The 12136-nt window shown below is 42.9% G+C and overlaps 1 protein-coding gene across 1 annotated transcript in view; it reads left to right on the top strand.

Annotated features, from left to right (window-relative positions):
- ABCC4 (ATP binding cassette subfamily C member 4) overlaps positions 1 to 12136 on the top strand; it is a 188147-nt gene that overhangs the window by 71490 nt on the left and 104521 nt on the right. The window contains exons 9-12 of the mRNA XM_040267343.1: positions 1087 to 1188; positions 4892 to 4981; positions 6376 to 6567; positions 11939 to 12033. Coding sequence (XP_040123277.1) covers positions 1087 to 1188; positions 4892 to 4981; positions 6376 to 6567; positions 11939 to 12033 — 479 coding nt within the window. The remainder of the gene's footprint in view (positions 1 to 1086; positions 1189 to 4891; positions 4982 to 6375; positions 6568 to 11938; positions 12034 to 12136) is intronic.

Here is a 12136-nt window from a genome sequence, read left to right as displayed (position 1 = left end):
TCTATATCCAGATAAAGTCGTGTTTTGAAGTATTTGGGGTTTAAGACCTTTTGATATTTTTTGAGTGGGGGGTTACAATCCTCCGCAGAACAAGTTCCATAGGTATATATAATGTTGTGATCCGTTAATGGACCGGAACCTGGTGGTCCAGAGTCGACCGGTATGAAAGTAAAGGAGAGAGAAAGAGGCTGACATTCCTTGGTTTACGCAGAAGGCCAATAAAGCCCCTGCCACGGGGCTTGCTCTGTTCACTGAGGCCTCAGGTGCCCTCTTGATGGAGTGAAGACACAGAGCACCTTCTCAAGAGGGTCTTCGAAGCCCGGGCAGGAAAGTGAACTCAGAGGGCCTCTGTGCTCCAAGGGATCAGCTTGAAAAAGAGAGGGAGAGAGAGAGAGAAAGAGAGACACAGGGACCAGAGCTCTGATGGAACAAAGGTGTTTTAATCAACATGGTGTGGGTATATATACTGTCTTACAAGGTAGTTATTCTCAGCAAAGATAAAGATTAAAATTCCAGACTTACAAAACATAGGCGATCCATATTAAAGAGAGAGTTGTAAACAATCACTTTTAACCGCATGGTTCACAAGAAGGAAGAGGGTACTTATCACTGTATAGAAAAACTAATGAAGGAAATGCCTGGATTCTTCAGCCCCCTGGAGAAGCTTGCCTCTCCTCTTAATTCCTGAATATTCAGGAATTAATAAGGAGCAGAGAATTCCTGACAGATCCAAAACAGCACACAGGAAGCCTCCTGTTAAATGCTTCCTGACAATATAATATACTTTATTGTATGTTATTATAATATGTGTGTGTGTATATATGTAATATAGTTTATTATGTTATTATAATGTGTACATATGTGTGTATATACATACATATACTTCATTGTATGTTATAATAGTATATAATATTGTATATATTATCTAGTTTGTTCTAATGTAAACTACACATTACGTACAGTTGGCATAGCAGTATGTAGGCTGCATAAAGTGTTTTTTATTGCAGATTCCAAGGAAGCAATTCTTATTTATTTCTTGTTCCTACAGTTTAAATAATCTGATCTGTGTGTTTCCTTCTTCTGTAGAACTTCCTGTTACTTGATGAGATAACACAGCTCCACTCTCAACTGCCATCAGATGGTAAAATGATCGTGAATGTGCAAGATTTCACTGCTTTTTGGGATAAGGTAGCAAACCTTCTATTATAAGATCTTGACTGCTGAAAGGTTTATTGGAGAATGTTGAGGTTTTATATATGGCATAAATGTGATTTATTCATTTACTGAAAGTATGTTATAAAAATTCTCAATGAGGAATAAGGTTTGCATGTGATGGAGATTCAGTTTAAAGTCAGCCTAAGACATTTGATATGTTGCTCTCGAGAACTATTAACCCATATGTACTTAAAGTACATATGTTTGTAATGGTAGAATCTGCAGCATTGGAGAGAAAATGCCTCAGTGTGATATGGGTTAACCAACAAATATACAACCAGTCATTAAAGACAGCAGGTTTGGGGGAATCAGTGTACATTTTTTGCCTTGATGTTGTCAGACCATCACTGCAGCCTGGTAAGACCACGCTTGCGTGTTCTGCCCTGTCTGACTCTTTGCAACCACGTGGACTGTAGCCCTCCAGGCTCTTTTGTCCATGGGATTTCCTAGACAAGATCACTGGAGTGGGTTGCCATTTCCTACTCCAGGAGATCTTCCTGACTCAGGGTTTGAACCCTTGTCTCCTGCATTGCAGGCAGATTCTTTACTGCTGAGTTAGGTTTTTTGCTGTGAGTTAGGGTTGGGGCTCCCCCATCCTAAGCTTCTGCGTGGTTCTGGCTACTTTGTTGGCGGCCAGGGACCGGGAGGAGACTGCAGGTGGACATGGTGAGCACCAGTGATTGCCAGTTGAAGGGTTGCAGTGTGTGGAAGCTGAGAGGGAGAACTGGAGATTTTCCAGCACTTGGTTTATTTATGAAATAAAGGGCTTCCCTTGTGGCTTAGCTGGTAAAGAGTCTGCGTGCAGTGAGTTCAGTTCCTTGGGTTGGGAAGATCCCCTGGGGAAGGGAACGGTTACTCACTCCTGTATTCTGGCCTGGAGAATTCCATGGACTGTATAATCCATGGGGTCGCAAGAGTTGGACACGACTGAGCGACTTTCACTTTAACTTAAAAAAAAACAGAAAAACAATAGGGACCTCTCTCAAACTTGTACAGGCAGTGCCTCCCCCTTTGCCAGGGACTGAAAGAAAGTGTCCCACCTCCATGGTTCCATGGTTCTCTTTGCACATCCTCCTGCACTGGTTTGGCAGATTCTTTACCAACTGAGCTATCAGAGAATTAATCAGAGTGTAGAATAGTAGGGTAAATAGAATCCATGGTCCAAGAGAGCGAGTTCCATGCAGGGAATGACTGATGCAGACAGTGGAAGAGCCTCCCTGCTGGTGGCATTGGGGACCACAGTGCAAGTGTCTAGACCCTGTAGGCTCGTGTGTTTTCCTGCCTGTGACACTACATACCGTGCCACTTGAGTGTGTGACAGACACTACGTATTGTGCCACTACTTCAGATTCAGTCCCTGCCTCTGCACCTACAAAACAGTAGTATATTTCCAAATAAATAAGAATATACCCCTACAGCTTTTGCACATGGAAATTCAAACAAGGTGACTTTTCCAACCTGACAGACAGTTGCTCCTATTTTCCCTCTTATTTTTGTATTTCTCATCATAATACAGTTAAAGCATTTATGGAAAGCAGCATTAAAATTCCGTTATAAGGGCTACTGTGTAAATGCTAACATTACCAAATATATCTTGTTCCAAACTATGCAGCATTTTAAAGTGAACTCTTTTGCTCTTAGTCCAAAGAAGTTAATAGCATGTTCTGATACTTCTGTGCAGTTTGCATTACAGTATATCACAGCCTTCTGGCCTTGCCTAGGGAAGGAACGTGTGCCTTGCTGGGGTCATTAGTAATTAGGGGCTGTCAGGCTAGGTCATAGGTGAGAGAGCCCTTGGGAGGGGGGAGGGACACAGACATTGGAGATTTAGAGAGAAGCTGAGTCTGACTGAAACTCCTGCTGGGCTGGGAGGAAGTCATGAGCTTTGTAACCTGCTCCCCTCCATAACCAGCCGGGCAGGTGGGGGAATATCTCAGAACCTGGGTCTCATGCATGAAACCCAAGTAGGGCTCAGCTGATGATGCTTATTGAGCCAGCATCTCCTGAGCCTGGATAACCAAAAGGGAAGGGGACCCAGCAGCAGTGAGCAGTCCAGTGCTGCCCCTTTCTGGGCACAACAGAGCAGTGCCCAATCCCGAAGCCTGAACAGGGAGCGAATTCAGTGTCTGGCCCTGACAGACCTTGAGGGTTGGTGACTGGGAGCTGATGTTTGTAGGTGGCTCACTATTTTTAGTCTTAGCTGAGTGAAAAGTAGTAAAATAGAAGCCCTAAATGTTAGAGAAGAATAAAGAATTGGAGGGTGCTTTAAAAATGTTTCTTATGTATTAAAATCTAGCCTCTTATTGATAGCTTTGTAATTCCTATGAAACCTGGGGCTAGTATTTTAGTAATGAAAAGCCTCAAGCCCAAACAGGAAGGGAAGTCCATGATTTTTGCCCTGACCAACTGAAGGGCTGCAACAGGAAGCTATGCTTGTGTATTTTGTCCACAGAATCATGAACCATTGTGAGAGGAAAATAATGAAGTATTTCTTTTTTTTTTTAATTAATTTTATTGGAGTATAGTTGTCTTACAGTGCTGTGTTAGTGAAGTATTTCTGAGTGAAAAATAATTACGGAATCCAGGGGTCAATTAAAAAGAAAGGAGTGAAAACATGTCTCTTTTAAAATCTAGGGCTAGTTATTTTCATGATTATAAATAATTATTTTTTTTTTTAGTAGGTGACTGTATCTATAGTTGGTTCAGTTTTTTCCAGAGAAGGTTTTCATTTAGAACATTATCTTTTATTAGTCTTTTGGGTATTTTATGTAATGACATTTAACTACTTTAAAAAAAATTAGCAGTTAAGAATACAGTATATGTATTGATACACATATACACCCTGAAGTTTGTTCATGAACATGACCTGTGATTGGCATGATGAAATCTTTCTTTTTCTCCTTTGTGTTGGATTGTTGACCATCACAGGTAACTCTCTGGTTTGTTTTTACTTTCACAGTAGAAGTACTTTATTCTCTCTGTTTAGCATGTAAGAGGTATGCAATTGAGGCATTATCACTGACCCACGATATTATACTTAATCCCCTTTTCTTGGTTTTGTTGTGAAACTACAGCTCTGGTTAAATTGGAGCCTTGACTACCATTTATGTGACTTTATTTACCAAGAGCAACTATATCAGATAAAATGCTCTGCTGCTTCCTGAGCATTAGTAAGACTCATTCTTTACCAAGTGAAAATACAGAGGTGAGAGGAGATATCAAATTATTAGAAGAGCAGGCATGATATGTACGTATTCTGCCACCTTGTGGACAGTACTGAAGTTGACATAACCAAGGGCTATAATGAAAATTCACAGTTGATTTAAAAACCTCCCATACTGGATATTTCAATTAAGTATATTATTGTAGTAAGTTAGTGTGCAACGTGCAGGTACATATTGAACACGTGACTTGTCATTTCAGTCCTTAAATCCTGTGAGTGTCTGGAACAGTGTTGTATGGAAATCTGGTAAAAAGAGGGAGCCTTCCTAAAGGCAAACTAAAGCTGTTTCAAAGATATTTGGGGATAAAAGGCCCCCGGGGCTCAGTATCTTAAAATAGGAAGGAGGAAAATATGGGTTATATTAGCATATCGATATATTATTTTCTCCACTTTTAAGAGTTCCTTGTGTTATTTTAATGAGATAAACAAAGTTTTCTAAACTTACATTTACAGGCATCAGACACCCCAACCCTACAAGACCTTTCCTTTACTGTCAGACCTGGCGAACTGTTAGCTGTGGTTGGACCTGTGGGAGCAGGAAAGGTAAGTTGTGACGCCTTTTGTCAGCCTGATGTAACACCACAGCCCCTGTTAAATTCTCAGAGTCGAGCCCAGAGCTGTGTATAATCACTTTGAATTGAGGGTGCCTAGAACAGTGTTGGCTGGATGAATCTGGATAAATACACACTGCTTTCCTTCTTGGTGCTTCACGTTGCACATTTGGAAACTGCTTGTCAGGCTTTTGACTTGTCAGTGAAGGAAATTATTGTTCTGACGGCTGTTCAGGACAGAATGAGATAGAGGGGTCTTCTTTTTGTGACGGTTGTCCCTCCAGGGAGTCTGGAAGTTGGAAAGGCTCTTCTGGGAATTTTGAGCATTTCCTCACATGACGTGACTTGGTCCCGTCCATGCCCAGGGTAGGGAATGTATAGCCACGTGCTGGAGCTAAAGGGACAGATGAGAGCAAGACTCCAACGTCTCTGCCCTGCAGAGGCAACCAAATTCCGGGGCACACAGATTCTTTCAGCCCAGTGTGGCTGGGACACACGGACACACCACTTCTGTGTGGTAGACAAGATTTGAATGATCTGTGCACACGAACCTCATCTGAAAGAACAAAGCATAGAGTTCTAAATGAGGGATATGCACATGAATGGTGATGAGTTCCTATACGGTGGACTTTTTTGAAACATGACTCCAGAGGTTTTTTTTTTTTTTAAATAATCATCTTTGGATATGTTAGTCACAGAAAGCTTCTTAAGAACAAATATTTGATAAGTAAAGGATGCCTGGGATACAAGGACAGCTGAATTAAACATCAGATACATGAACCATGCATCCTGCTGAGCTGTTTTGTTGGTTAAGGATGTTCAACATTCTTTTATTTTTTTTTTTTCAACATTCTTAATTAGTCTTTGCTGAATTTAGCATTTCATTTGGGAGAAACTATTGGGCAGTTTAGGTTGTTATGCTGTGCTTAGTCGCTCAGTCGTGTCCGACTCTTTGCTACCCCATGGATGGTAGCCCGCCCGGCTCCTCTGTCCATGGGGATTCTCCAGGCAAGAATATTGGAGTGGGTTGCCATGCCCTCCTCAAGGGGATCTTCCTCACCCAGGCATGGAACCCAGGTCTCCTGCATGGCAGGTGGATTCTTTACTGCCTGAGTCACCAGGGAAGTCTGTTTAGGTTGTTTCAGTATTATATTAATAATCATGTTACTTATCAACTGAATATATTCATTCATTAGTTTATATTGACCAATAGTGTTATTTCTTTTTTTTTTTTTTCCCCTTGCAACTGCCAGAACTGTACTTTATCCTGTTCTAAATGAAAGGGTTCTATCATTTATCAAGCACCCGGGTGGGGTCGCTGTGCTGCGGGGCGTGTTCTGTCCTGAGTGCACCCTGTTCACGCGTGTGTGTTGCCGTCTGTTTCAGTCATCACTGTTAAGCGCTGTGCTGGGGGAGCTGCCCCCGAGCCAGGGGCAGGTCAGCGTGCATGGGAGGATCGCGTATGTTTCCCAGCAGCCCTGGGTGTTCTCAGGAACTGTGAGGAGTAACATTTTATTTGGGAAGAAATATGAAAAGGAACGATATGAAAAAGTAATAAAGGCTTGTGCTTTGAAAAAGGTGAGTAATGACTTTTGAGTTGCATATGCTCAGATTTCAAATGACAGTCATGTTGGTTTAAGCTACAAGGTCTGTTAGAAGATCTTTTTGTGTTGCTTAATACTTGAAGCTGGTTTTCTCACGAACATTCACACACATATGCTACTGTTTGAATTCTGATGTCTTAACGGCACAGAATGCCTTTTTTGGGGTGGGGATTGTTTCGTCCTTTGCAGTTTTATTCACTTCTACTTCTCTTTTAGTGTACAATTACAAAACTTTGTAAAAATAGCACTGTGTAACGAACCCTTGTGTACCCACCCCCAAGTTCGCCCCGGATCAGATGGTGGCCAGTCTTGCTGGATCTCCACTCCTGCCCTCTGCCTGCCCCACCCCCACCCCAGACTATTCTGGAGCAGATTGTAGACTTCAGATTAGTTCGTCAGTAAATATTTCACTAGTTTTTCTCTCAGAGACTGAAAAGAGACCACAGTATTTTACCTGAAAAACAACTCAAATTCCTGACTGTCATCAGCTTTCTCATCAGCGCTGATGTGTTATTGATCAGCTCCCTGGAAACCTCCTTCACCGTTGTTGGAGTCCATGTGAGATCTGTGCCCCCTGCACTTGGTTGAGGTTGACGCCGCCTTGGTCCCGTTCTGTCTCTAGGTTTTCCTCTCCACTTCGCTGTTCCTTAGTAATTAAAGAAAAAGGACTCCTTTACCATTTCTTCTTAATACAGCCTATTTTCACAGGAGGAGAGATTGTTTTCAGAAACGGTATTGTGTTTCACAGAAAATGGAAATTGAAACATTTTACTGTACATGGAGATTTAGGAAATAAAATTAGGGAATCAGTTATGCAAACTGGGCTTACCTAGTAGGAGAATATATTGATAATTTGATGGAAGGAAAGGAAAAAAGTAAACACTGATTAGGTGCTATGTTATTTTCTTCGGTTATAAAAATCAGGGAATAATAGCATTAAAGGGCTCCCCCTGGGTCAGTTCAGTGCAGTCTGGACATCCGACTGTTCTTTTATACTGTGAAGAAAAAGGCTGGACAACCTTTCAAAGGTGTGGGAGTGAAGACCTGTGAGGAAATAGTTATTGTGGTTGAACAGTGGCTTGAACATCATAGAGTAATATTTGATGATTTTGTGGATGTAAGAGAATTGTTTGCTTTTTCTCTATTTCCTTCTCCTGAATTGTTTTAAATAGATTTTTCATTTGCAGAAATGATGTAGCACTGGCAGGATTGAGGTAGCTTTTTAAAAAAATATTATAAGGAAAGGGGAGATGCAAATGTAAAGTAGTGAGAACGCCTCTGTGCATGCTAAGCCTCCTCAGTCATGCCTGGCTGTGACCCAGGGAACTGTACCCACCAGGCTCCTCTGTCCATGGGGTCCTCTAGGCAAGAATACTGGAGCAGGTTTTCATTTCCTCCTCCAGGAGATCTTCCCAACCTAGGGGTCAAACCTGCATATCTTGAGTCTCCTGCATTGGCACACGGATTCTTTACCACTGAGACACCTGTAAAGTCCCAGTAAGAACAATCAGTTCAGTTCAGTTGCTCAGTCGTGTCCGACTCTTTGCGACCCCGTGAATCGCAGCACTCCAGGCCTCCCTGTTCATCACCATCTACCGGAGTTCACTCAGACTCACGTCCATCGAGTCTGTGATGCCATCCAGCCATCTCATCCTCGGTCGTCCCCTTCTCCTCCTGCCCCCAACCCCTCCCAGCATCAGAGTCTTTTCCAGTAAGTCAACTCTTCTCATGAGCTGGCCAAAGTACTGGAGTTTCAGCTTTAGCATCATTCCTTCCAAAGAAATCCCAGGGCTGATCTCCTTCAGAATGGACTGGTTGGATCTCCTTGCAGTCCAAGGGACTCTCAAGAGTCTTCTCCAACACCACAGTTCAAAAGCATCAATTCTTCGGCGCTCAGCTTTCTTCACAGTCCAACTGTCACATCCATACATGACCACAGGAAAAACCATAGCCTTGACTAGATGGACCTTAGTCACCAAAGTAATGTCTCTGCTTTTCCGTATGCTATCTAGGTTGGTCATAACTTTTCTTCCAAGGAGTAAGCGTCTTTTAATTTCATGGCTGCAGTCACCATCTGCAGTGATTTTGGAGTCCCCCCAAAATAAAGTCTGACACTGTTTCCACTGTTTCCCCATCTATTTCCCATGATGTGATGGGATTCAGAGTTGATGTCCAGATCATCTCTGTCATTCCCACGCAAGCGTACATAAAAAGGCGTATGAGTTATTAATGTTTTACCAGTGTTTTCTATGTTGTTGATAAAACTGAAGCTTGGAGAGGTAAAACACCCCATCTCTACGTTTGCTGTTCGGGTTCAGATCCACGATGGTCAATGCTTTGCTGCAGCCTCTTGGGGTGATTGGACCAGTAATGTGAGGGAGTGTCCTGGGGCTTCACACACCTTTGGGGCTGCATGTGTAACAGACTCTGGTAGGAAGGAGCCCTGCAGAACTGGGCTGCCCAGTGACGTATGTGATGTGACGTTTATAAACATCAACTGCCCTCCTATTCTCTGCGTGGTCAGAGCATAGAAGCAGGGCCCCTCATGCCCATTCCCTCCTTGGCAGGAAGGGAGCCGAGTCCCTCCCCCGATTTTGTCACTAAGCTGCTGTCACTTTGGACATGTCCTGTTACTGTCTGGGCATCTCACATTTCTGCAGCCAAACGAGGGCATTGGGTCAGAGTGTTTCCAAGAGGTTTTGCTGCTGCTCTGAAATGTCAGCTATGACTCTGATTACCAAGGGGTCAACCGGGGCTGCAGAACACCTGGGAACCACTTAATGCATTTTTGCAGCCTCTGCTTATCTCCTTTTGGAATGCATGTTTCAGTGGATGGACATAAGATAGTCATAGACAATAGAGGTGCCCTGGGGGTGTTTTTACTTGTAGAGACATACTGCATGTGTAGTAGGGGGAAAAAAAAGGTGTGTCCTCTGGAGAGCATCATCTTGGATTGTAATTTGAGGTGTCTGTTTCCTCTCTTGTAAAATGAGGGAGGTACAGGTTTATTGCAGTAAGCATGGCAACTTTTGTAAAATGGAAACCTACCAGGTTTTCAGTAAATACATGCATACAAACTGAACGCATACATACAAACAAACAGAAATATTTCTAACAGGTCACCCCTCCCCCGCACCTGGAAGATAAAATAGGAAAAAGGAGCATTTCATGTATCACATGCATTAATACCAACTAGACACATGATAACTAGATCTAATTGAAGCAAGCGTTTTAAGTTCATTGAGCTGCAAACATTTCTGTAATAAAACATGAAGTAATCACATTTGGCAACATGGAATTAAGCTGATGCAGTATTCAAAGTGACATTATAATGAGTTACACAACACAATTCAGGGAACAAGCCAATAATGTTTGGTCAACTGGAGGGGTCGAGCTTAAACGACAAGGTTAGGAGTCATAAGGCTCGGGGATTGAGTTTGTTTCTCTGTTCAGGAGGGAGAAAAATCATGTGATTTTTGGCTTCTTTTCTGAACCTCACAAGGTCTCAGTTTCATTGTCTTTAAAATGGAAATCGTAGTGCTCTGCCATCAGCGAAATGGAGTTACAGGTGTGATGAAAGTCAGGGTCCTCCTGCTTTGACTCAGGAATCCAGCCTTCCTCTGATGGAAACTCAGCAGTCTGCTCCATGCAGTTTCTACACCAAGAAGCCAGCATCCCTGAAGGGCCCTCCATATGCTCCTGGCTGATGGCATCAAACCAACGAGCCATTTCCTAGTTTCCCTGTAGTTGGTGTGTCTGCTCTTCATTGGGAATTGGTTTTAAGAAATAAATAAATAAAAACTTTTTGTCTGTGGGAGGCATTGTATCATATGCTGAACTCAGACTTTTTCCCCTTTTACCTAATCAGAAAATGGTGGCTGGGAAATTAGGCTGACTTGGATTTTTACTTCAAATCCTGTGAAATGCTTTTCCCATTTGTGGCTGGCCTATAAATAGTTTGCAGAGTCAACAGCATACTCGGGAGTCCTGCTACCGGACTCAGAGAGAGCCTGTTTCTTGGGGCCCATCTGTGCTAAACGGAAGAGTGGATTTAAGTGCCTTTTCCAGAGCATGGTTGAGATTGCCGTGCTACAATGTGGTGCTGTTTTGTGAAGGAAACCAAAGCAACATAAAATTTAGGCATTAAAAACTGAAACAGTTTGCAGGGGCTGTCACCAGTAAAACAGAGACCAAGTAAACTGTGTGTGTGTGTGTTTAGGGTTGGGAATGTATCTTAAACTGGCTTATTGTATCTCGAGAAAATCAAAAGCAAGAATTAAAGTAAAATAATGATGAATTTTCACAACAGAGCAATTGCTGCCTTTCACTGGATGCACCCCTGTTAAGCTTCCAGTGAGCAGGGAACCTGTGTGTGTGTGTGTGCGTGCCTGTGGCTTTCAGGGAGGGTGATGATGGAGACAGTCTCTCTCTTCTCCTTGTGGTCATGTGCCTTACATGCTGTGATCCACACGGTGAATGGTGCCAGTGTTGGTTAAGCCTCATTCACCAGTAGCAAGTTATAATCAGTTCATGTCCTTTTTCTATTTATGGAGGGTGTTCATACACTTTAGGTTCTCACAGCGTCCTTGAGTTTAGTGACTATTGTTTCTGCAGCACATTTTGTAGAAGAAGTTCAGACTTAGAAGGTCAGAAAGCTGCTTATCCTGGGGGCTTCACTGTGCCATTTCTGTTCTTCTCAAATTTGCTAAAGTACAGAGAAGCTCCGGCTTCATTTGCAGAAAAGTCTTGCTGTGCGTCCTAGGATGATGCTTGAGGGGTTTCCTGGATAACGGACTCTATGTGAACTCTGCTTGCTATGGCAACATCACTTGAGTTATAGGCAGTCTTCGTAAGCCCCCCTCCCCACCTCCCACTGATCTGCTCACACCCACTCTGTGAGCCGTGCCCTCCTGACCCCGGTGTGGACTAACTTCCCTCCTTTACTCTCTGTTGCCCTGAGCTGCCTTTCTTTTCCTTCTCATCCTCAGTACTTGCACGCAGGTTAATTTTCCATATCGTCTGTCTTATACTATGGAAAGAAACTCTAGGGATTTTGTTTCCTCATCCCTGAATTCACTGTGCCGAGAACAATGCCTGGAGTATAATCGGTCCTCAATAAATACTTACTTGTTATCATGGTCAAATTCATAAATGCAGTGAAAACCTATGGAATCAGAACAAATGAGGTTTTTTTAATATTCAAGATTATAATATAGTCATGATGAAATACACTCATTGCTGTTCATAAAATACTTATATGTAGAACTAAGGCTAAAAGGTTAGGATGACAGGAGGAGAACACATTTTAAATCTTTCTCTTTTTTCCCTTTTCTGTCTCCATGTAGGATTTACAGCTTCTGGAGGATGGAGATCTAACTATGATAGGAGACCGGGGAACCACACTGAGTGGAGGGCAGAAAGCCCGGGTCAACCTTGCAAGGTAAATGGGGTTTGAGTTGCCATCCTGCCCCTCCTCCTCTGCGGCTCCTAGTAGACGTGAGCATGCAGACCCCGCTCACTGGGTGGGCCTGTGTGAAGCAGGG

The sequence above is a fragment of the Oryx dammah genome, unplaced genomic scaffold (genome assembly GCF_014754425.2).
Source record: "Oryx dammah isolate SB20612 unplaced genomic scaffold, SCBI_Odam_1.1 HiC_scaffold_24, whole genome shotgun sequence".
Taxonomy (NCBI): domain Eukaryota; kingdom Metazoa; phylum Chordata; class Mammalia; order Artiodactyla; family Bovidae; genus Oryx; species Oryx dammah.
This window is presented reverse-complemented; position numbering and strand designations above follow the sequence as displayed.